Source organism: Chelonoidis abingdonii, chromosome 2 (genome assembly GCF_003597395.2).
Source record: "Chelonoidis abingdonii isolate Lonesome George chromosome 2, CheloAbing_2.0, whole genome shotgun sequence".
NCBI lineage: Eukaryota > Metazoa > Chordata > Testudines > Testudinidae > Chelonoidis > Chelonoidis abingdonii.
This window is the reverse complement of record NC_133770.1, coordinates 195,636,668-195,659,691: the sequence shown is the minus strand read 5'-3', so window position 1 is coordinate 195,659,691 and position 23,024 is coordinate 195,636,668. Positions and strand designations below refer to the sequence as shown.

Below are 23,024 nucleotides of genomic sequence, written 5' to 3'. Positions count from 1 at the left end.
CCAGTTTAGTGAGATCTCTTTGCAACTCTTCACAGTGAGCTTTGGACTTAGCTGTCTTGAGTAATTTTGTATCATCAGCGAACTTAGCCACTTTTTACCTCCTTTTCCAAGTCATTTATGAATATATTGAACAGCACAAGTCCCAGTACAGATCCTTGATCAGGACCCTGCTACTACTACTTTCCATTGTGAAAACTGACCCTTTATTTCTACTCTTTGCTTTCTGTCTTTTAACCAGTTACTGATCCTTGAGAGGACCTTCCCTCTTATCCCTTGACTGCTTACTTTGCTTAAGAGCCTTTGGTGAGGGATCTTGGTAAAGGCTTTCCAAAAATCAAGATACACTATACCAACTGGATCACCCTTGTCCACATGCTTGTTGACGCCCTCAAAGAATTCTGATACATTGGTGAGACATGATTTCCCTTTACAAAAGCCATGTTGACTCATCCCCAGTATATTGTGTTCATGTATGTGTCTGATAGTTCTATTCTTTACTGTAGTTTTCAACCAGTTTGTCTGGTACTGAAGTTAGGCTTACCAGCCTTTATTTGCTAAAATTGTCTCTGGTGCCTTTTTGTTTGTTTAAATTTGCATTATGTGAGTAATCCTACAGTCATCTGGTATAGAGCCTGATTTAATTGATAGGTTATGTTCCACAGTGAGTATTATATCTGAGTTCCTTCAAAACTCTTGGGGGAATACCATCTGGTCCTAGTGATTTATTACCATTTAATTTATCAGTTTGTTCCAAAATATACTCTACTGAAACCTCAGTGTGCAGCAGTTACTCAGATTTTTCATCAAAAAAGAGTGGCTCAGGGTTGGGAATCTCTCTCCCATTCGCTGCAATGAAGACTAAAGGAAAGAATTCATTTAGCTTCTCCACAATGGCCTCGTCTTTCTTGAGTGCTCCTTTAGTGCCATGATTGTCCAGTGGCCCCACTCATTGTTGGCAGGCTTCCTGCATCTGATGTACTTTAAAAAATTGGTGTTAGTTTTTGTGTGTTTTGCTATTTGCTCTTCAAATTCTTTTTCAGTCTGCCTAATTATTTTACACTTGACCTTCTGGACTTTATGCTCCTTTCTATTTTCTTCTGAAGGATTTGACTTCCATTTTTTTAAAGGATGCCTTTTTGTTTCTAGCTATGTCTTTTACTCAGCTGTTTAACCATGTTGGTATTATTTTGGTCGTCTTACTGTTTTTGTTTTTTATTTGGGTATACATTTCGTTTACCCTGTATTTATGGTCTATTTTTTCCATGCAGCTTGCAGGCATTTAACTCTTCTGACTGTTCCTTTTAATTTCCATTTAACTGTCTCCCTCATTTTTTTTATAGTTCCCCCTTTTTGAAGTTAAATTCTACTATGGTGGGTTCTTTTGTTATTCTTCCCTCCTTCTGCCTTCCGATTGTTAAATTAAATTACATTGTGGTCGCTATCACCAAGTGGTTCAGCTATATTCACCTTTTGGACCAGATCTTATGCTCCATTTAGGACTAAATCAAATATTGCCTCTCCTTTTGTGGGTTCCAGAACTAGCTGCTCCAAGAAGCAGTCATTAATGGTGTCTAGAAATTTTATTTCTGCATCCTGTCCTGTGGTGAGTAAGCATAGGGTTAGTTGAAATCCCCACTATTATTGGGTTTTCTGTTTTTGTAGTCTCTCTAATTTCCTTGAGCGTTTCAGTCACTCACCATCCTGGTCAAGTGGTCGGTAGTATATTCCTACTGCTATACTCCTTATTAATTGATTTTTTCAAGTTGCAGTTTTAGTTACAGTACCTAAATTAGACCATTTTACACAAACCCAATTAATAAGAATGTTGAATCGTGCTTTGTGGACTTATTCCTGCCTTCAGTCCCTTTTGAGTATGTTTCATCCTTCTTTTGAGTTACTTGCCTGGAATTGTCTCAGATAAGTGAATTTTGGAAATAAATGAACTTTTTCCATTCAGTTTCACTCCATACTATACTACCTCCTTCTCCCCCATCCTTTTCCATGAACTTCTCTCACGAGAGAGTACTAGGCAACAGTGTCCATTCATGCTTCAGTTGGGACCAATAGAAAAAGTTCCTTGAAGTTATCAGACAAAAAGTTTTCATTTCTGATATTTCTTGATATCTTAGAATAAAAGGGAACTTTTGGGCTTCTTGTTCCATTTTAGCTTGTTGGCCTTTTTTCTAGTCTAAGTAGCTAGATTTCTAAATGGTTTCTAGCTACAATTTCACTTGGAGTTCATGAAGAAATAAAGTTAAAGTAGTCTGAAATGTGATTGGTTCACCAAGTAGAAACCCATGAATACTTGGAATAGAGACATCCAGAATTCCAAAGGTGTTTATAGATTAATTAGGCAATATAATTTTGAGAAAATTGCTTTCTTCTAATTAAGTGTGTTCTGCAATGCCGCAAAAAAAAAAAAAAGTGTTTATAGGAACAGTCTTCTTGATGAAGTGCTGGGAGTCTGTGTGTCTATCAGGTGTCATTCAGATGACATTTTAATATGTAGAATTTGCATGAGAATAGCTCTCAGAGCTTTAATTACTATATTTAAATAGGAAAAAATGGTCTCAAGTTTTATGGTGGTAAGTGCTGTAAAAGAATTTTATTATAAGATGTACTTTATATTTCTGATGTACATCATTTCTCATCGTTCATCATGAATGAGTTAATGTCCCTCACTTGTACAATTCAGAGGTGGTGCATTGTGTTGTTGGAGGGCCCAGAACAAAGCCCTGGCCTTGAACTGGTGGTTCAGTTTATCTTGACAATTTTGTTTTATAACTTCAATTTTTATTCATTTTCATTAAATAGTGACTTATCTGCCCCCCCTCCGCACCCCCAAGCAGGTATTTGGCAGCATGGTTGTTTCAATCTGCTGCAGCACCTTGTCTCCAGGATTGCAATGTCTTCAAACACCAGGCTATGTAAACAGTGCTCCCTATGGCAGCATTTACAGGTTCTGCAAAGGGCAAATCTTGCACTGCATATTCACAGCAAGCTGACCCCAGGGTACAGGCCTCAGATTTGGATCCACAAGTCAAATCCTCCCTTTGCTTCCAGGAGCCATGACTCGAATGCAGAAAAGCCCAGGCAGGAACTTCTGAGCACTTCTGAAGGAGAGAGGGAGAGAGAATTTAAAGATGAAGAGAATTCTGTCTAGCCAGCGCAGGGAGCAGGGTGGGATGAGGTGACTACCACGGATGTGGGCTGCAGGGAAGAATCCATATTCACGTAACTCAAATTGTGTAGCTTAGATTATCTTTTCCCTGTAGTGTAGACAAGGCCTAAGTATTGTCTAAACCGTTTCTGACAGGTATTTGTCTAATCTGCTCTTAAAAATCCCCGATGATGGAGATTCCACATTCCTCCGTAGCCAATTTATTCCAGTATTTAACCACCCTGATAGTTAGTAAGTTTTTCCTAATGTCCAACCTAAAACTCCCTTGCTGCAATTTAAGCCCATTGCTTCTTGTCCTATCATCGGAGGTTAAGAAAAATAATTTTTCTCCCTCCTCCTCGTAGCAACCTTTTAAGTACTTGAAAACTGTTATCATGTCCCCCCCAATCGTCTCTTTTCCAGACGGAAAAACCCAGTTTTTTCAATCTTCCCTCCTACATCATGTTTTCTAGGCCTTTTATCATTTTTGTTGCTCTTTTCTGGACTTTCCAGTTTGTCCACATCCTTCCTGAAACGTGGCACCCAGAACTGGACACAGTACTCCAGCTGAGGCCTAATAAGTGCAGAAGTAGAGCGGAAGAATTACTTATTGCATCCTGCTTACACATGCCTGTTAAACATCGTTCTGGGATGTATTGCTTTTTTTTGCAACAGCGTTACACTGTTGACTCATATTTAGCTTGTGGTCCACTATGACCTCCAGATCCCTTTCCGTAGTATTCCTTCCTAGGCAGTCATTTCCCATTTTGTATGTGTGCAACTGATTATTCCTTACTAAATGGAGTACTTTGCATTCATCCTATTTACTTCAGACCATTTCTCCAGTTTGTCCAGATCATTTTGAATTTTAATCCTGTCCTCAAAAGCACTTGCAACCCCTCCCAGCTTGGTATCGTTCGCAAACTTTATCAGTGTACTCTCTATGCCATTATCTAAATCATTGATGAAGATATTGAACAGAACCAGACCCAGAACTGATTCCTGCAGGTCCTTCCAGCATGACTGTGAACCACTGATAACTACTCTGGGAACGGTTTTCCAACCAGTTTTGCACCCACCTTATAGTAGCTCCATCTAGGTTGCATTTTCTTAGTTTGTTTATGAGAAGATCATGCAAGACAGTATAAAAAACTTGACTAAAGTCAAGATATACCACGTCCACTGCCTCCTCCGTATCCACAATGCTTGCTACTCTGTCAAAGAAAGCTATTGAGTTGGTTTGACACAACTTTTTCTTGACACATCCATGCTGACTGTGAGATTCCACTCCCCACAAAGCTGCACCATCATGGGATTACAGTGGTTAAGTGAGAAATCCCTTTCTACACTCAAAATTATCCTGATTTACTAAGTAAAGCCCTGAGGGGAGCTACGTTGTTCCTACAGTACTTGAGTGCTAGCTCCTCCTGGGGGAGCAGGCAGGCAACCTTTCATGTTCCTGGGAACATCTAGCCAGCTACTTCTACAATTGAATTGAAATATTTGTACCAGTATCCCTCCTCAGCTGAGTAGTCCTCCAGGCCAGGCCAGTAGCATGTAAACAGCCTAGGGAAGTACCACATGCACCACCACATGCAAGACCAGACAATAGGACAGTGGCTTGCAACAAAGTATCTTCTCTTTCAAATGTTATTAAATAGACATTTTTTCTTAGCCACCTCTGTTGAGAACATCTTAGGATCTAAATGAAGATGTCTGATCAAAACTGAATTTTAAACTAAATGTTATATAACAAAGATATTTCATATGTTCTGGAAACCTAAGTCTGGTGCAGCAATAGCTTCCCCAGTGAAAGACAGGCACACCTTCAGAAAGGAGCTTTTTTCCAAAGGACCATGAGAGAGAGAATATACAGTGAAGCAGTTTCAAAGCCTCAGCTATAGCCATTCACACCAGAGGTTTTTCATATACTTAGTAAAGAAAACCTAGCTGATGGCAAACAGGTCGTTCATCTAGAAGTATAATCCTTGTCTGGAGTTGAACATCTCATGTGCTGACCTCGTCAAACCTTTGATGTGATCTGTGATGAGCAATGGCTTCTGACTTGGCAGCTAGAAGAAGCAATGTTATACCCATGAATAGCAATCAGTCATCCTTAAACAAATATCTTGTGCATCCAAATTTAGAGGTGAGTTGCTTTTCCAAGAACATTAGAGAAATTAGCAGCTGAAATAGCACAGTGGCCTCTGCCCTCACTGTCAAAGCCAGCATGGCAGTCCATCAGTCGCTACCAGTACTGAAGGTGTCCAAGAAGAGACCATTGTCTTAACAGAAGTAAAAATCTGAAGCAGAAATTTCCAAAGAAATCTAGATGCATTTTCTTCCAAGCCAACAAAATTGTCAGCATGACAAAGACAAAAAGAGCATTTGTGTGAGAGCGCACAATACTCTTCCTTCTGATCCACCTGCTGCTTCCAGTCTTAAGAAAAAACTGGCGGTAGTCACAGCACAGGCATAGGTCTCAAGTTACACACTTACACAACAAGCCAGTCAGTGTCCTGTCCAGTGAAGCAGACCTATTCATAACTAGAGAGCTGCTGGAGAGAATTCATACCTACCAGTTTTTCGAAATCAAGAGAAACTTTTGAACCAAATGTAGAGAATTGCTCACACAGGGGACAAAGACATATCTCTGGCCATAATTTTACCATCATGGAAAAAATTCATTCCATTCATCCAGAGCATTTCATTGGACATCAGATCTCTTTCTTGCAAGCCGGCTCTAAGGTTTTTTGCTGCCTAACGAAATAAAACTTTGGTTGCCCCACGCCCCTGGGCCCCCTCTAGCACCTCCCTACTGCCCCAGGCTCTGGAATTCCTTCCCCTTCCTGCACCCCCGCCGCCCAGCCTGGGCTCTCCCTGATGGCCTACTTGCACCCGGCACCAGGTTGGGCTCTACAGCCCCCCGGGGGCAGCCAGCTTCAGGTAGGCCTCCTTCCCTCTCCACTAGTGGGCCTCCCACGGCCTGGCTAGACCCAGTGTTCCCCATCCCCTGCACCCTCCTTTCTGTCCCAGCCTGAGGATACTGCGCTCTGCACTTGCTCCCAGGGAGGGTTTCAGCCCGAGGAATTTTGGATGTGCACAGAACACGACGGATTTGGTTACCTTCTGGGATTCCAGAATGCGTAAGGCAAACCAATTTTCCGCTGTGACTGTCGCGGATTTGCTGATGACCATTTTCTAAGCGCTGGTCCTTCATACTGGTAAAAGACTCAAGGTGCTTTTCTTATTCTTTTGTTTACACTCTTTGCTTGTTCCATGGGGAATTTGCCTTTGCATTCACTGTTTCCTTCTTGAACAACTTAAAAAAAAACGCAAATTGAGTACTGGCTGTTGAATTAATAGCAATTCGCAGTCTAAAGAACCACTGGATAGCATTCTTGCGTCAATTTTATTCTACTTTTTCTACGCAAATTCGGAGTGGTGATCACGTATATTTGATCTTGGGACCGAAAATGAGTGGGGCAGCTGCACCAATTGAGCTTGCGCATTCTAATTTGAGGTGTTCAATTGGAAGGCAAGTGAGTGCTAGATTCCCGTTTTTAATGGCCACACTATTACGCCTTAAATCTGGAAGGAATGCATTTTCTGAGTTCCACGGCCCAGAAATGGAATACTCCTAAGTGCCTGGTAATGTATCTAAAGCTGTCCAGGTCCAGAAGAGCCTCCCCTCCCTTACTTTTCATTTTAAATTCTAGTGGGATGCACATGCCTCCCTTGCTAGGCTTCAGATAGCGAGGGGCACTGTCCATTTAGTCCACCCAATTCCTTCTTTGGGGGCTGCGAGGTGAGGTCACACCAGTATCCCTAAGCCAGTCTGGGTATGTCTTCTGAAGGGGATATCTGGGCCAAAGCCTTCTAGTCCTTGAGCACACTTGTTCCTTATTCACAGTGCCATCCTGCTCTAGCACTGAGCTCAAGTTGCAGCATGAGGTTTCAGCTCTCATACTCCCTCCCCCCATTTCCTGTTGGTAGTGGCCAAAGGAAGGCTGGGAAATGTAGTTCTTTCACCACCCCAGGGCTGGTTCTATAGACAGGGAGCTAACCAAGGAACTACAGCTCCCAGGGTCAATCCCTGCTAGCTGCCGCCCCTGCAAATGGGCTGCGCGAAGCAGCTGCTTGCTTTGCTTATGCCTAAAGCCTCCCCTGCTTTCTTGGCAGTGGTCATCCATAGCCATTTATCTCCAATAGCTGGGATGCTGGTGTTGTACATTGGCTTCTTTCGCGGAGTGGATTTCACAAAATGAAGTGCAGAAATTCCTTCTGAGAACGTGGAACCACACACCTTATATAATGCAAAATTAGTGTCATTCCCACATCATATCCAAATAGTCAGCATGTGGACAGAGCATGCTGTACAGGGATTGATTCCTACAAAGTGACCAAGCCAGTCCTAAAACAGGTGATACAATATATAGTAAATACAAGATAATGTGTAAATCTATATAAAGGAAAAGATTTTCTGTGTAACTTTGGGTGTGTAGTATTTCCTATACCCACCCATCACTCTTGAGTCTGATCAACTCAGCGTAGCTTTGCTGTATGGCCATATAAAAACACCTCAGTGAAAAAATCTGAAATTGAACTGAGTTCTTGGGAAGCTGAGTGGAAAGAAGTCTTGGAGGGAATCCCAACAGGCAGTTTAAGTACAAATAACATTCAGAAAGTCAACTTAATTCTCATTCCAGACCATTGCATATTCACTGTGTAAGCAAGTTTTGTAAGGTGGGGAGCCTATCTAGAAGACAAATGTCCAAAATCTGAGTACACGTCCTTTTAGTTCACTTCAGCAACTTTCAGTGGTGTCTCTGAACAACCCCCCTCCCCCCCAAATAATAATACAAACTTCACTCCCCACAAACGTGGCCATATGGGATCAGACCAGTGGTCCACTGAGTCCCATATCCTGACAATAGCATTGGCCAGTACCAGCTGTTCCAGAAGTATGTAAGAAACTATGTAGCAGGGAATTTTATAATAATAGTCACAAAGTTCTAGTGATCTCAGCTACCTTATTGTTTCTCCAGAATGGTCAATAGGAGCCCTACAACCAAGCACAAAAGAAATGTGGGTACCAGCCCTAGTGGTATTCTGTATGTAGCACATCAGACTCTCCATTTGAGTATCAGATGTCAAAATTAATCAATGGAAGACTAGCCATGCCTCTGACTGTCTCTCATTACCTCTAATAGGTAGTTTTTGGAATTGATTCCCCTGTCTCTAAAATAACCACAATATAAAATTACATTTGTAGCTTCAGAAAATTTTCTATTCAAGTAAGTTCCTTTTTCCACTATTCCTGAAAATAGTTCTTCCATCGTTTTTTTCGAACCGTTAGTATTCCTTTGGAAGAGCATGACATAAATGGGCTTTCATGAGACTTAAAGATACCTCAAACATATGGAGTTCACATGCCAGATGTCTTTCATCTCATTCAGTCCAAAATGCTAAGGCCTTAAGGCCTCAGAATTGCCTCAGGCAAGATGTTAAAATCATGCACCAGCTGGTATGCTAGCCAACCGACAGAACTTATTCACAAGTCATGAGCCTAGTCTGAGGACAATTTTAAAAGTACGTTTTTTCCATTCCTTTGCTTCCTTTGGTAGGAAGCTACAGCTGAGTTGGTTTCCACATAATGCCTTGTCATTCCTGCCTGTTATTCTACTATAATAATTAAAACTCTGATTGTTCTGCGCCACACTTCTGTGATTCACTGCTCGCTTCTTCTGTTAGTGATGTATGAAGAGAGAAGCTGCGCAACAAAATATGTAATTTACCTGATAATTGTCTTTCTGTTGTGTAGCTTCTCTCCTCATTCAGCCCACTTGTATAGTCTAGTACAGGGGTCGGCAACCTTTCAGAAGTGGTGTGCTGAGTCTTCATTTATTCACTTTAATTGAAGGTTTTGTGTGCCAGTAATAATGACTTAGTTAAATGTTTTGGGATCGTTTTTCTATGGTTCTTATATGTGCTTTTGTACAGTAAAATATAAGGTTTTTAAAATAGATTCCAAGAAACTTACATTTAAATTAAATGATAAACTGCACCTTCCCCCCCCCCCCCCCCGGACCTAGGTTAGGCCAGGCCCCCCCCCCCCGGACTGGTGGCCAGGACCCGCAGTGTGAGTGCCACTGAAAATCAGCTCACGTTCCGCCTTCGGCACGCGTGCCATAGGTTACCTACCCTGGTCTAGTAAATGACCAGACTACAAATGGAAATCTTTCTCTAAAGAAAAACGTAGACATATTCTCTTAAGGTTAATTAATGCATTATATCAGGTTGTCTTGATGCTAATAATCAGTTGCTAGAGTGTTTCTTCAGCTTTGGAAGAATTTTTCTGGTGTCTTGGTTAATTATTTCATTATATCAGGTTGTCTTGATGCTTAGATTGGATTATACCTGGTTTAGCATTTTGGCAAACTCTGGTTCCAGGTGCTTAGCCAGTGATTTAGACTTGATTGACTTTCTTTAAAACTTCAGCAGCACATATTTACTGCTTAAATATTTTTTAAAGATTTAATTTAAATGGTTTTACTAGACTATAGTAAGTTTGGGCTTTAATATATGTTTTAATTTAAAATAGGTTTATTCTTAACAGCCATATGTGCCTACATTTGCTGTTGAAAAATATGCAATTTTTAAAAAAAAAAAAAAAAAAAAAGATTTAACTTAAAAAATTCAATTTTTGAAATTACAGATTTTATCCACCCTGGTTGGGGTAGCATTTACCCATTAGTGATTAATGAAGAGGGAAGCTGCTAGCAGAAAATTACCAGATAAGAAAATTGATTTTTGTTGATTGCACTCTTCAATAAGAAAAATACTTTACATTTGTATATTTAAAAGATGCTTCATAAACTGTTAAAGAAAACAAACTATTTGATACACACACTTAACATGAACTATAGCAGAGCTATAGCACTGTGCTATAATTTGTATATAAAAAAATAAAATGTGTGTAGACCTACCATCTAAATAATGGTGTGCTTGGGATATATAAGTTTGTTTAGAAATGAGTAAGTTCTAATTGAAATTGAGTTTATTCTTGTAAATAAAAATACAAGTCTAGCCAAATCAGGAAAAGTTTATTTGCTTTTATATTACACCTCTACCCCGATATAATGCGACCTGATATAACATAAATTCAGATATAACTCGGTAAAGCAGTGCTCCAGGGGGAGCCCTGCGCATTCCAGTGGTTCAAAGCAAGTTCAATATAATGGAGTTTCACCTATAACACAATAAGATTTTTTTGGCTCCCGAGGACAGTGTTATATCAGGGTAGAAGTATACTTGTATGGAGATCATTCACCTCTTGGCACAGAGGACATGAGTCACATTTAGTATTTTATTGCAAATCTAGCAGAAATGATTTTTTAATGGCACAACTTTCAAGTCTGAGAGTAGTTCAGTTTTGTAGAAATTAATAAAATGGCCTAATTTATATTACCTTTCTGAAATAGTGCAAGAAGTGTCAAACTTGTAAGCTTTTTTATCACTTGGTATCCTAAAACATAAATTTGTCAAACTTAACAAAATCATGAATATAAAGTAGAAATGTTAATACTTTCTTCAAGGATTATAAATGTATTCTGTCCCATGTGGTTTTGTTACCTGAAAAGTTACTATGTACATTTTTCCGTTGTCTAGGGGAACGTCCATTTCAGTGTACACTGTGTGATAAAGCTTTTAACCAGAAGAGTGCCCTTCAGGTGCATATGAAAAAGCACACGGGAGAGAGGCCTTACGAATGTGATTACTGTGCAATGGGCTTTACACAGAAAAGCAATATGAAACTCCATATGAAACGAGCTCATGGCTATGCTGGTAGGTAACATGATACGTAGTAATGTTAAGCACACATTTTTTTGAAGCAGGGATCAGTGAGTGGCTTCAGTATCCCCTTGGCTCTGTAGGTGGGGCCAATCTAAAACATGGAATGCAGATGATATACAGTTTTGCACAACTGGTGTTATCCAGTTCTAGTGAAATGCTCCATTCCCTTTGACTGTTTTTTTTTCCTTTTCAAAGACATGTTCTGCTTTATGAACCAAAGTAATTTGTGCATCTTCGTTCCTTGTTTTTGTTGTATTTGCAGTAGTCTTACATTATCTGTATTAGTCATTCCTTTCCTTCTCTGTTACGTTACAATAGGTACTATACAAGAATCTGCCAGTCAGCAAGAACAAGAAGGGGAAGATATTAATCGTGCTTTGAATTTAGAAGAGGTTGTTCAAGAATCTTCAAATGAATGGCAGAGTATAAGCAATGTTTTTCGATGACACCTTAGTTGAAAGCTTTGCTTTCAGGACTTGAATTACTCAACATATGTTTTGAAAAAAGTAAAGCATATGGATTTTACAGTTGATGCTTCAAGCATTGAAAATATTAACAATAGAATAATATATTATAGTTTTTTTAATTATTTACAAAAAGTACTTAAAGAATCATTGTTTTTGTAAGCTTGTGGGAAAATATTGAAAAAACATCAATTAATCTGTGTTAAGTTGTCTACAAATCAGTGAACTCAGGTAATACTACATGCGGTTTCATCTTCTAACCCACAGACAGTATATCTAGTTGAACAATTAACTGGAACTTCATATCAGGAAAGAGTGATTCCCTTGTATTAGTAAAGAAGATGAAAAGTAACTTCATGGGAAAACCATGAAAATTGTCATTTACTTTTTTATTTTATTTTTTTAATGTATAGCAAAAATGCTTGAGGTTAGAAAGAAAAGTGTTATGACAGAGATGCATGCAGTACAAAATTAATTTTTACAATGCACAGTAAAGTGTTAAAAGTCTGTTCTTAGTTTCTTTTGGTGCTTTTGAGGAATTTTGGAAAGTGAATTGCCCTTGCATTAAATGGTATTTATGTAGCTAATCTCTTGAGAGGTGACCAGGCTATTTCCATTCCAGTTGTAGAGACAGTCATTAGTTTTTTCCATCAAAATGTCTGAGGCTTCAAACTCAGCAATAAATATTCAAAGAAAATCCAAACTAAAGAGATTAAACTGATTGAACGCCCCCATTTTTAGGTTTGCTGTAAGGATCAGCAGGCAGATACTTGAGTATTTGTGGAAAGCATAAGCCATATTCTAAAGCTGAGAGGTAACTTAAAATTGTACATTTTAATACCAGATGGGAAGTAAGCTGCAGTACAGGTCACCCTCAATTAACATAAAGTAATCTGTACTGTAGACATTTTTAGTTCCAAATCTGTAAAAGTATCATTATTTTCTCATGCATCTATTCTGAAAGCATTTTACCATGGTGTGTGGGGCGGGTTTTGGTGTGGTTTTATTTTTTGTTTTTTTTTGTTTGTTATTTTTTCAGTAAAACTACCTAGTTAACTTAAGGTACATCTACAGCTATGGCAGTGTGTAGAGTAGAGACACAGCATCCCCAGCTAGCAGGGGTATAAATAGCAGTGTAGATGGTGAGGTATGGCTTAGGTGAGTAGCGTAGAGTGCCCTACACAACTCAGCCCTCAGGGTATATATCCAACACGGCTCTCTGCATATCCAAGCACGGCCTCCCATGTCTATGTTGCTAATTTCTGCAGGTAGCGTTCCACTGCCTCTCCGCTGCCAGAGCCTTTTCGTTGCTTCCTGCACACAGCAGTATGTAGCTACTCATGTTAGTGACAAGTGTGGATGCCACCTGCCTTTCGCCGTGGCGTGTAGCTACACGTATAGTGCCTTTACTCTACTTGCCGCTGTAAGTGTAGACATAGCCTTAGTACTGCTCTGAAAGGTGCCACTTGTTAAGTATATTCATAACAAAGAAACACTGGAGTAAAACTTAAGTCATGTTTTATACATTCCAAAGACAGAAAGCTCTTTGCTTACTTTTACTTTGTTCCTTTGAATTTATTTATATGTTATATATATGTATGTATATATAAAAATATATGGGCCTCTATGTGGCTGATCAGTATATTTTGTAAATAGTAATCCCAATTGCAGGAAGATTTCATCAAGTTTTCAAGTTCATATGAGTACTTCTGGATCAATATTGGATTCATTGTAATGTAAAATAGCGTTGGGTTTTATTTTACCTTTTGCATAATAATTGCCTTTTATTTGCTCTCAGATCCAAAAAACACTTTTTTCCCCTTTTGGTAAATATTATCTATACTTTGTCTGCTATAAAGCTAGTCATTTCAGATTCCTAAAGAAAGAAATCACTGTTGTTTTTGATCGGGAATCTCTTATTTCTTTTGTTAACTCTTTGCATATGTATATAAGTAATATAGCTGGTGACAAAAAAATAACATTTTTGTTATGTGGAAATATTTAAGTCAGAAATGTTAATAATAATAATTTTTTCCAACTTTGCTTTGTGTATGTTGTTTTTAAAAGACAATTTTAAATGGATATTCTTAGTTATTTCAAGGAAAATGTGGATAACTAAAATTATACAGCTCAATTTTAAACATAGATGATGGAAGTTCTCCTTTAATTTCAGCAGTGCATCTCATTCCAGACAGGTTGTTTGGCCCTGCAAACCTGCCTTACACATATTGTAACTTCTGGATAATGGCAGCCTTTTGCTGGGAACCAAGAGGTTGCTAATAAGCAGAACTTTTCAGTAAGGAGATGCCATTTGAAATACATGGTCATTTTTCAGAGAACAGTGCTTTAAGACTCTTGATCATATACCAATCACGTAATGAGTAGATATTTGTAAGATAGTAAGTAACAAGTAAATAGGGAGACTTGCCTTTTTTTCCTGAGTTCTCAACCCATCGCAGTAGCGAAAGTCCTGCCAATTATGGTAAATACCCTTTTAATCCTTTTAATAAGGTACAGTATATATTTTAGAATCATGCCTTGCATGTCTTTTGCCTGACACAAAGGTGTTTAATGTCCTTCCTTTAAACATAGGAGCTGCTCCAGATTACTTGGATAAGTTTGAATTGGAAACTTTCAAATGCATTATATCTGCTGATGCTCTGTAGTAGTGACGAGGTTGTGACTGTTACATTGGTGTCCAGGGAAGATCAGGTTGTTCAGGAAGTTTCTTGCTAAAATAAAGACATGTAATGTGGACCATGCCCTACCAGCATCACACTGGAGAAAGGTAACATCAAAAATAAACCCTATGTATCCTAGAAGCCCTAGTCCATCTTACTGTGGCAATTGGGCTCTCTGAGTAAAAGCATCAGACACCGTTGATAGCTGAGATGTAGTTATTAGCAATAAATCAATTTAATTTTGCTTTGACTTACTATTTTTACTTTTGTATTTTAAACTGTTGTGAACTCCATTTTATGGCTGTGCCTTAATTGGCTACTGCAGTCCATTTATGATATTTTGTATTTTCTATGCCCAACCTAGAGGAGACTTGTAGGAGAGACATTGTGAATCTTTTATTGGAATACACCGTGGTAACCTCCAAAGAAGAAACTCTCAAATCCTCCTTAACGTAAACAAGAAAAAATCACTAGGAAAAAAAATCATATCATGATTCCTGCAATTTTTGATTGTTTCCATCTTTTTAGATTGTAGATATAAGCCATCACAATGTAAATAGGTTGGCTTCTTGCAGAAAACTATCTTAAATCAAATAGTATTCAGCAGAGGAGAGAACTCATCCGTTCCCTAGTTTATCACCCTATGCGTTGTGAGCTTCAATTCCTAATTGTGATTTAAATGCTGACTTCAACCCAAATCATACCACCTGGATTTGTGCATGGAGGGCTGCCTGTGGCTCTTTCCACTTCCACAGAGTAGAGGGGACTGAGCTGCCTCTCCAGAACCCTGTAGTGATTCTCATTTCATCTGAGGTTTGTACTGGAGAGGGTTGGAGACTGTACAGGCTGTGGGGCTGAGTGGGCAGGCTGCGGTTGTGAAATTTGGCAGAAAATGTGGTATAGCCCAAGCATGTATTTTCCGTGGAGCCTCCTGACCATGGTGGCATGGAAGAAGTTTGTGATAGTAGATGTCAGAGCAGCCAAGTGTGTGGGAGGGGAGTCCTTCTACTTTTTCTGTTGGGGTGGACAAATCAATCCAAAATCCTAATGGCTGTGCTCAGTGATTGTGAGTTACCAGAAACAGTACTTTTTTCGCAGGAGTGGCACACGAGGCAACTCATTTTTCCCACTGTTGTCCGTCATAAATTGTCTCCATGATAGCAACATCCTTTTCAATTGTTCTAGGATAGGTCATACTTTCTCCTCCATGCCTTCTTTTTTCCATCCAGTTGGAATGCAGTCTAAGATGTAGCTTGTGCTTCTCCCATGGAGTAGCCTGATGACATGGGCAAACCACCAGAGTGTTTTCTAGCTGATTAAGTCCACAGTCTGCTGACCTGTGCAGTGCAGTGATGCCACGTTGGTTATACAATTGCTCCAATGAATTCCCAAAATCCTTCTCAAACAATGTTGGTGAAATGCATTCAGCTTCCTATTATGTACTACTGCCAGATTCTGCCGAGGCATACAGTAATGTTGGAAGGACAATACTATTGTACAATCTCATGTCAAGGTGTAGTTGTATCCTGCTACTCTTCCAGGTGTTTGGCAAACAAGTAATTGATCCACTGGCTTTGCCAGTTCTTGCCCTCAATTCTTTAACGAGCTGACCATTAGCAGAAATACTTTACTTCCAAGATTTAAAAAAAAAAGTCGTAAACCTTTTGTACTCTTCTCCATCACTCACTTATCTGTCAGTGTTGACCCTATTCTCTCCTATTTCCATATGCTTGGTCTCAAACTCCCATTTTGGTAGCTTCTACTCTTACACTCATAAAGAGTTTTTTTCAGTTCCTCAAAGCTAGTATCCCGTCTGACTTTGTCATCTGAAAAAAACTAGATCCTGCAGCTCATCTCTTGTCCAGACAATGCCAGTGGCCTCAACAACAACTGTTGCTTTTCTCATCTCAAAGTCTTTAGCAATGCAGAAGTGGGGATAGTGCTCAACCTTGCTTTACAGCAGTAACAATCTTAAGCCATTTTTTGTTCTGACAGCATGCAGACTCATTCTACCAAGCTTTTATCCAATTAACAATCCATAGTCTTTCAGAATCTTCCAGAAGGCTTGCCCATGAACACTTATCAAACACTTCTGAAAAATCAGTGAAGTTAAAAACCGTCTTCTGCCAGTATTCTAAACCTTGCTCAATTAGTCTTCTCAAGGTGAAAATCTGATCTGAATACGACCTATCAAATCAAAATCCAGCCTGCTTATCTCTTAGTACTTTGTCAACAGCCATTTTCATCCTATTCAAAATGATAATGCAAAACTCTTTTCCAGGTACAGATTGAAGTGTCACCTATCTCCTGTTATCACAAATAAATTAATCCACTTTTTTAGGGATTTGATAAATAACACCTCTTCTCCACTTAGGATAGGTCTACTTTTCCAAATCCATTCTGTACAACCTGGATATGTAACTGAACATCATTTCTTTTTGAGCTTTTAGCATTTTAGGATGTTTCTTACCACAGCCTGGTGTTTTACCACTCCTTAGTTGGTTTATGACCTTAGTTACTTCCTCAAAAGCAACTGCTCTTAGTGATATTAGTAAGTCCACTGTTAGTGGTTCTGGGTAGTTGAGCACAGCCTAGAAATGTTCCATTCTCTGTGACTAAAATTGTACCTCTCATAGGATATTAGAAAAAGTTTTTTGGAAACCCCTCGCTAGCATGCCGTCTCAGCTTCTCTTGCTTTGTTTTCTCTCCCTTCTCTCTCATTTCTTCTGGCTGATCTTCTGACTTACTTGTCTTTGACTTCCTGTTCTTGCTGTGGAATAACTGTTTTAGTTCCATCTCATTCTTGTTGAATTCTCTTCTTTAATATTTACATTCTTCTTTCTTAGATCTTCTCACTCTCACTGTAGTCCAGGCTGCATTCACACTTCATTGAAAAAACTGGCATTGTTGTTCTCTGCTTCTCGGTGGCTGGAACTCATGGATGATGCAGTGTCTGTCTTGGGCCTCGAGGAAGACTTTCTGGCATGCTTATGCACATGCTTCCTTGCCTGACGGCTAGACCCCAGCATGGGGTCCATAACACCTGGTACTGGTGGAACTGGACTGGAGCACTGCAGTAGGAGGTGCACTCCTTGATTTGCTCAGGCTGACATATGGCGGAGGGCGGTGAGGGCTGTCTCCAGCCTGGATATGACAGGAGACCATGTGGCAATGCTGCTTAAGGTAAAAGAATTCCGGCTTGGACACATGCTGGGCTCCCCCCAAGCAGTATAGGCAGTGCTGGTGGTCATCACTGATAGAAAATGAGCAAGGGCAGGAAGCGCAAATCTTGAACCCCATTGTCTTCGTCCTAATCCAGTATCCAGGCCTAGGTGCTCAATGGGGAGGGCTGATTGGAAACCACCGAAGCAGTGTTTCCAAGCTCCTTAAATCCTAGGGAAAACTGCTTCTAACAGTAAAAGCTAGAACACCTCTACCTTGATATAACGCGACTTGATATAACACGAATTCAGATATTATGCGGTAAAGCAGTGCTCGGGGGCGGGCAGGGCTGCGCAGTCCAGTGAATCAAAGCAAGTTCGATATAACGCGGTTTCACATATAATGCGGTAAGAATTTTTGGCTCCCGAGGACGGTGTTATATCGAGGTAGGGGTGTACTACAAAAAATAAAATGCTAACTATGTACAAGAACAGTTTTTTATGCAAAGTTTGTGAAGTGCATCACAAGGGATGAGAGAACAGCAGAAGCTTTGACTTGGACCATGCAGTGGGGAGAAGGAACTGAGAGTGCAGTCAGTCCGCCCCGCCATTAATCACCTTGGTCGATATCATGAGTTGAAACAAGGGTGCATGTGTGGCTCACCGGACACTACTACTTTTTAAAATCTCTGGCTCGGCGTATGCGCATAACCCTCAGTGGAATACCATCACTTGAAGAAGAACTACTACTTTTTGAGTATCATGCTGTCTCCCTTATGTGGTAGTGCCGCCTTTAGTTTTATTTTGATTCTCCCAATAACAAGATGGTTGTCATTTCCAATATCAATACTTGTATACACCCTCGTGTTCAACAGTGATCTTTTGCAGTGCCTATTAATGGCAATGTGGTCAAGCTCTTTCAGTGTGAAGCCGTCATTTGATCTTGTCAATTGAGGGAGAATCAAAACCCCAAGGAGGTTCTTTGTCTGAAGTGGGATATCTTCACAGCTAAGGTTAAGACAAGAATTGGGAGTTGCCATGTTAGCTTACTTTGCAACACGGTAGACTATTTCAGAGAAATGAAATTATTTGGCTTAAGTGTAGTTGGACTGAAATGAGATGGACTAGACAAGGTAAACTACCGTTGGAAAGTGTGACTTTATTTTTTATTCTGAGAGAGAGGATAGCAAACAGCAGGAAGACATAGGCTTATTATTGAGTAAGGAAGCTACTAAAGCACCGAAGAAGTGGTGTAAACTCAGACATATTGACTACTTGCTTTGTGACAGTTCAGTGTTATGTGCAATAAATTATAGTGATGAACAAGTCAAACACGATTTCTGTGAAAGATTGCAGAGCGGCCTTGGCAAGATCAATAAATATAACAGTTATTCTTATGGGAGATCTAAATGCACCAATTGGGGATGATAATTCTACATATGAGCATGTTATGGTCAGACATGGTATCCCACGACAGACCAACAATGGGGAAAGTTTTGTTGAACACTGCTGCCCATAATATTTTTGTATTTTGGAAACAATATTGCCACACGAGGAAAGGGACACAAATTGCCAAAATATAATGGCCTGATTTTCAAAAGTTCTGAACACCTGCAGCTCCAATTGACTTGGGAGGATTTGCAGGCACTGAACACTTTTGAAAATCAGGCCATGAAGAAGCAGGAGAGCATGCCAACACTGAAATAATGAAACAGATTAAATGAAATAAATTGAGAGGAGAGACAGAGTAGTGAGTTTAAGGATCTCGATGTACAACTGTTGTGCAGTCTTTGCTTTTTTTAAGAAAACATTTGGCAACCACTGTAGGTCAAGCAACTTCTATAGTATTGCATTACTTTCCCTGGATTTAGTTCTGACTTTGAGAATTGTCAGACAGATTGTCATCATTGCTGATTCCCTCACAGAGCATCATTCATCTAAAAGTTATTTAGATAGCTATAAGGAGAGCAAAAGAATTCCCATCACAAGAAATGTTTGGCAGTTTCCAGATAGTGATTCTTGGAGTGTCATGGAAGTGAGCATCCTCCCTCTCTCACTGCTCTTTGTTAGTCTTGTCTCATGCATACAGATTAATCCATGGGCTAGAATACATGTGGCAGTGCTTCATAGATTCCTTTTATAGGGCTGGAACCATTTTCAACAGGAGATGCAAAGGAAAGTGAAAATAGTATCCAGAGTAATTTAGTTCATCTGGCTGAGGGACTAAAATCCAGATCACTTGGAGCATGTTAGATGCAAATAAACAGACTGCCCAAAGAGTCAGAACTCCTTCAGCGTGCTCCATCAGAACTTCCTGGGCAGAAGGGGTGCTAGCCATCACATAGAAAATCTTACAAAATTGTTGCCCATCAAGCACTTATGAAGTACTGCAAGCTTGACTTTCACCCTGCTCAGGCCTGCCAACAGGAGTTCTGGGCTCCAGGGCCGACCTTAGTGGGGGTGGAACCCAGGGTGGATGTGACAAATCCTTCACTTCTGGGACCAACCCCAGGCTGGCCCATGAAGCCCGGCCCTGGAGTGGTCGTGCGTCCTAGGAGCCCTGTGGCCCACCTGGGTGATTTCAAAGGGCCTGAGACTTGTAGCTGCTGCAGCAGTGACGGTGGCCAGGGGCACCTGGGCAATTGCCCCCTTTGCCTCCTCGTTGGCGGGCCTGATTCTGCTGCAGAAGCATCCTTTGGCCGAAAGGGGCCCCAAGCAGTTAAATACTGTACCTATGTTACTCATATTAGAGAAAGCAGAAACCATTAATCCTGCTTATTCCTGCTTTCCTACTATTTTTTCCCTTATTGCTCACTGTAATTATCTCAGGATAAGTCTGCATGAGTGTGATAGATCAGCACAGATGCAGCGTGTCTGGTGACAAGTTATATCGACTTAAGCAGTAGTGTAGGCCAGTCCTCAGACTGAGGAAGAAGTCAGGATGCAGAAGGGAAAATTTGTCGTCTAGTGAATTGTTTTCTGGGACCTCTTCCCAGTCTGCCCTACCTGAGATGTAGTCTCTGATGATCAGTATAATGGCCTTTTAAGAGTCTATGTGTATAGTTAACACACTTAAGAAATACAGAATTGGGTTACACTTAAAGTTTAATTTAATAAATTGTTTATAAAGGATAGTAAATGGTTGATACATGTTATAAGCATGCTACAGACATCAGATGCATTGTACATGTTAAAAAAAAAAAAGGTAGATGATATTAGATGGTTATAAGCAACCTCTTGAACTCTAAAATAATCCATAACAATTGATTAAATATATATCAAAACATCTATTAATTATCATCTCTTTAGAAACAGAACTTTAATAATAATGGTCAGACTTTATAGTAAAGAAGCTTGTATTTAGCTAATAGTAAGAATTAAGTGTTTTCATACAGCTTTGGAAATACTCCAGCATGAAGGCAGAAAAAGTAACATGCCTAAGCCCCAGTGTCTTGTGGACAAGTCTGAACTGTTTCTGATATTTGGAGGAAGAGAGAAACGGCCTAAATGCATTAGACTGGGGGAGAGGTGAGTCCCACATTGGAAATCATCAGGTAACAATTTTTCCATCACCTTCATTACATCAGGAAATGTTTAATTCACTATTAACTTGAATCTCATCATTTGTCATTAATGATATCTAATGATATTCTATGACTCACAACAGTCTCTACCATCTTGTCTAATAAATAGAATGTAGTGCTCCAGTCAGCTAAAATACAGAATGCTTCTGTCATTAAAAAACAGTTTCCCATAGTGAGCTTTGGGATGGTATAAATTGCACATGGCTGTGGGTCTCTAGAGCAGAATTGGCCTGTGGGACCTGCAGAGCCCATGATTGCAGCATCTTCTGTTATCCCCCCAGATGTGCAGGACCTAGAAATTAGAGAATGATCTCAGCACTTCCATTTTTTTAAGAAGTAAATTTCTCACCCAATTCCTTAGAAAAAGAGCCTGGGAAATGTCAACTGATCACAAGGGTTTAAATCCTCTCCTCAATTTTTCCTAATGATCAGATTATTTATTATATGCCACCACCTACAGCTCCTTATGGTTATTTTTTGGAGTCTGGGAAAATCATGACCATGTTTCCCTTGATTTTAGGGAAAGACCCATGATCAGTTTGTAGGTTCATGGACAGCACTTCCAACACTGTCATTAGAGGCCCAAGGCTACCAGGGGCGGCTCCAGGCACCAGCGCAGCAAACCCGTGCCTGGGGTGGCGAGCCATGGGGGGCACCCGGCCGGTCGCCGTGGGGGCGGCAGTCAGGCTGCCTTCAGCAGTTCATCTGCGGGAGATCCGCCAGTCCCGCAGTTTCAGCGGCAACTCGACGGCGGGTATGCCGAAGGCGCAGGACTGGCGGACCTCCCACAGGCATGCTGCCGAATCCGAGCAGTGGATCTCCCACAGGCGCGCTGCCGAAAGCCACCTGACTGCCGTACTTAGGGCGGCAAAATACATAGCGCCGCCCCTGAAGGCTACCACAGTCATTCAGCTAGCTCCGTGTAGCTAAGGTGATTCCTCTGCTGAGCAGCCTATGTGACCTCTGCCCAGAAAAGGGCAGTTTAATAGTATCAGATGCTGCATTTATTTGAGAACATGTTTTCTAATCCCAGCTCAAACATAGACTCCTTGGTGGCCTTGACCTATGACAGTATGATTTGGCGTCTCCATAAAAACCGCTGAAGTAGAATTCAATTTTAGAAGGATTATATATGAAAGTAAGCAATATTAAAGAATATGAAGGAATACCCTCTCTAATAATTCATTGACAGAAAGGGATAACTCAGCAGTTGCAAGTAAAGACTAGGTCAAGAGGCTCACTGTACCAGTGATTTATGGAACTGATCCAGATCTGAGATAGTCTGAGAGAGAACGTGAAAAACAGTGAAGTCAGAGGATTTAACAAGGAAACTGAAGTAGATGAGGATGAATGGGGGAATGAGATGAAGTAGGAAGCAGGTGACATGCACTTAAGAGCTAGAGATTGAGGCCAACACTGGGAGGGAAGAATGAGGAAAGGACAGATCACCACAGTTCAGGGGTGTTAGATCTGGAGATTCAGGCCTCTTGTAAGTGATGTAATGGACTGTCTCACAAGCCATATTTTTGTCTGCATTTTCCTGGAATTTGAGAGCAAGATTTTCAGAAGGAAGGGGAAAGCAGTTCCCAGCTGTAGCCTGAAGAGCCAGGTTGTGCATTTTAGTTGCCAGAGAGGTTTCCCAAAGAAATGGAAGGGTAGGAATCCTCCCTTCCTTTTCCAGATCATGATGCGGCAGTAGGGCTGCTTGATGGCCACCAGTGTAGCCTCAGAGCTATATATCTTTTGGCTTATACTTCTCCCTCCATGTGTGGAATGAAAGGTGGACACATGCCTACTTTCAGATCCTGGTCTCTTCCATCCTGCTAAAACCCGCTTGCTTGGAAGTTGTGTAGATGCCCAGTCTCTTGTTATGCATAGAGAAGAGGAAGTGGATGTCAGTCGCAAGCTTACAAAGAACTATTCTATATAATAGTGAGGTAAACCATATTTTTTAAATATATGAAAAATATCTTGATGGTCCCATTCTCAGAGAAGGCAAAACAAGAAGTATACCAGCCTTTGAAAAAGGTTGTTGTTTTTTGGGTTTTTTTTGGCGGGGGGAGGTCTTATTAAACAGCATGAAGCAACATTTTGGAAAAAAAGTATTTACCTTCAGA

At 40.3% G+C, this 23,024-nt stretch overlaps 1 protein-coding gene across 8 annotated transcripts in view; it reads left to right on the top strand.

Annotated features, from left to right (window-relative positions):
• The window catches only part of ZNF236 (zinc finger protein 236), a 200,841-nt gene extending 187,322 nt beyond the window's left edge, over positions 1 to 13,519 (top strand). For 7 of the 8 annotated variants that reach the window (XM_075062894.1, XM_075062898.1, XM_075062893.1 and 4 more), the window contains 2 exons: positions 10,832 to 11,008; positions 11,336 to 13,519. In XM_075062894.1, coding sequence (XP_074918995.1) covers positions 10,832 to 11,008; positions 11,336 to 11,463 — 305 coding nt within the window. In that variant the 3' untranslated portion in view covers positions 11,464 to 13,519. The other variant, XM_075062897.1, reaches the window with a different exon arrangement.
• Positions 13,520 to 23,024: the final 9,505 nt, after the last annotated feature.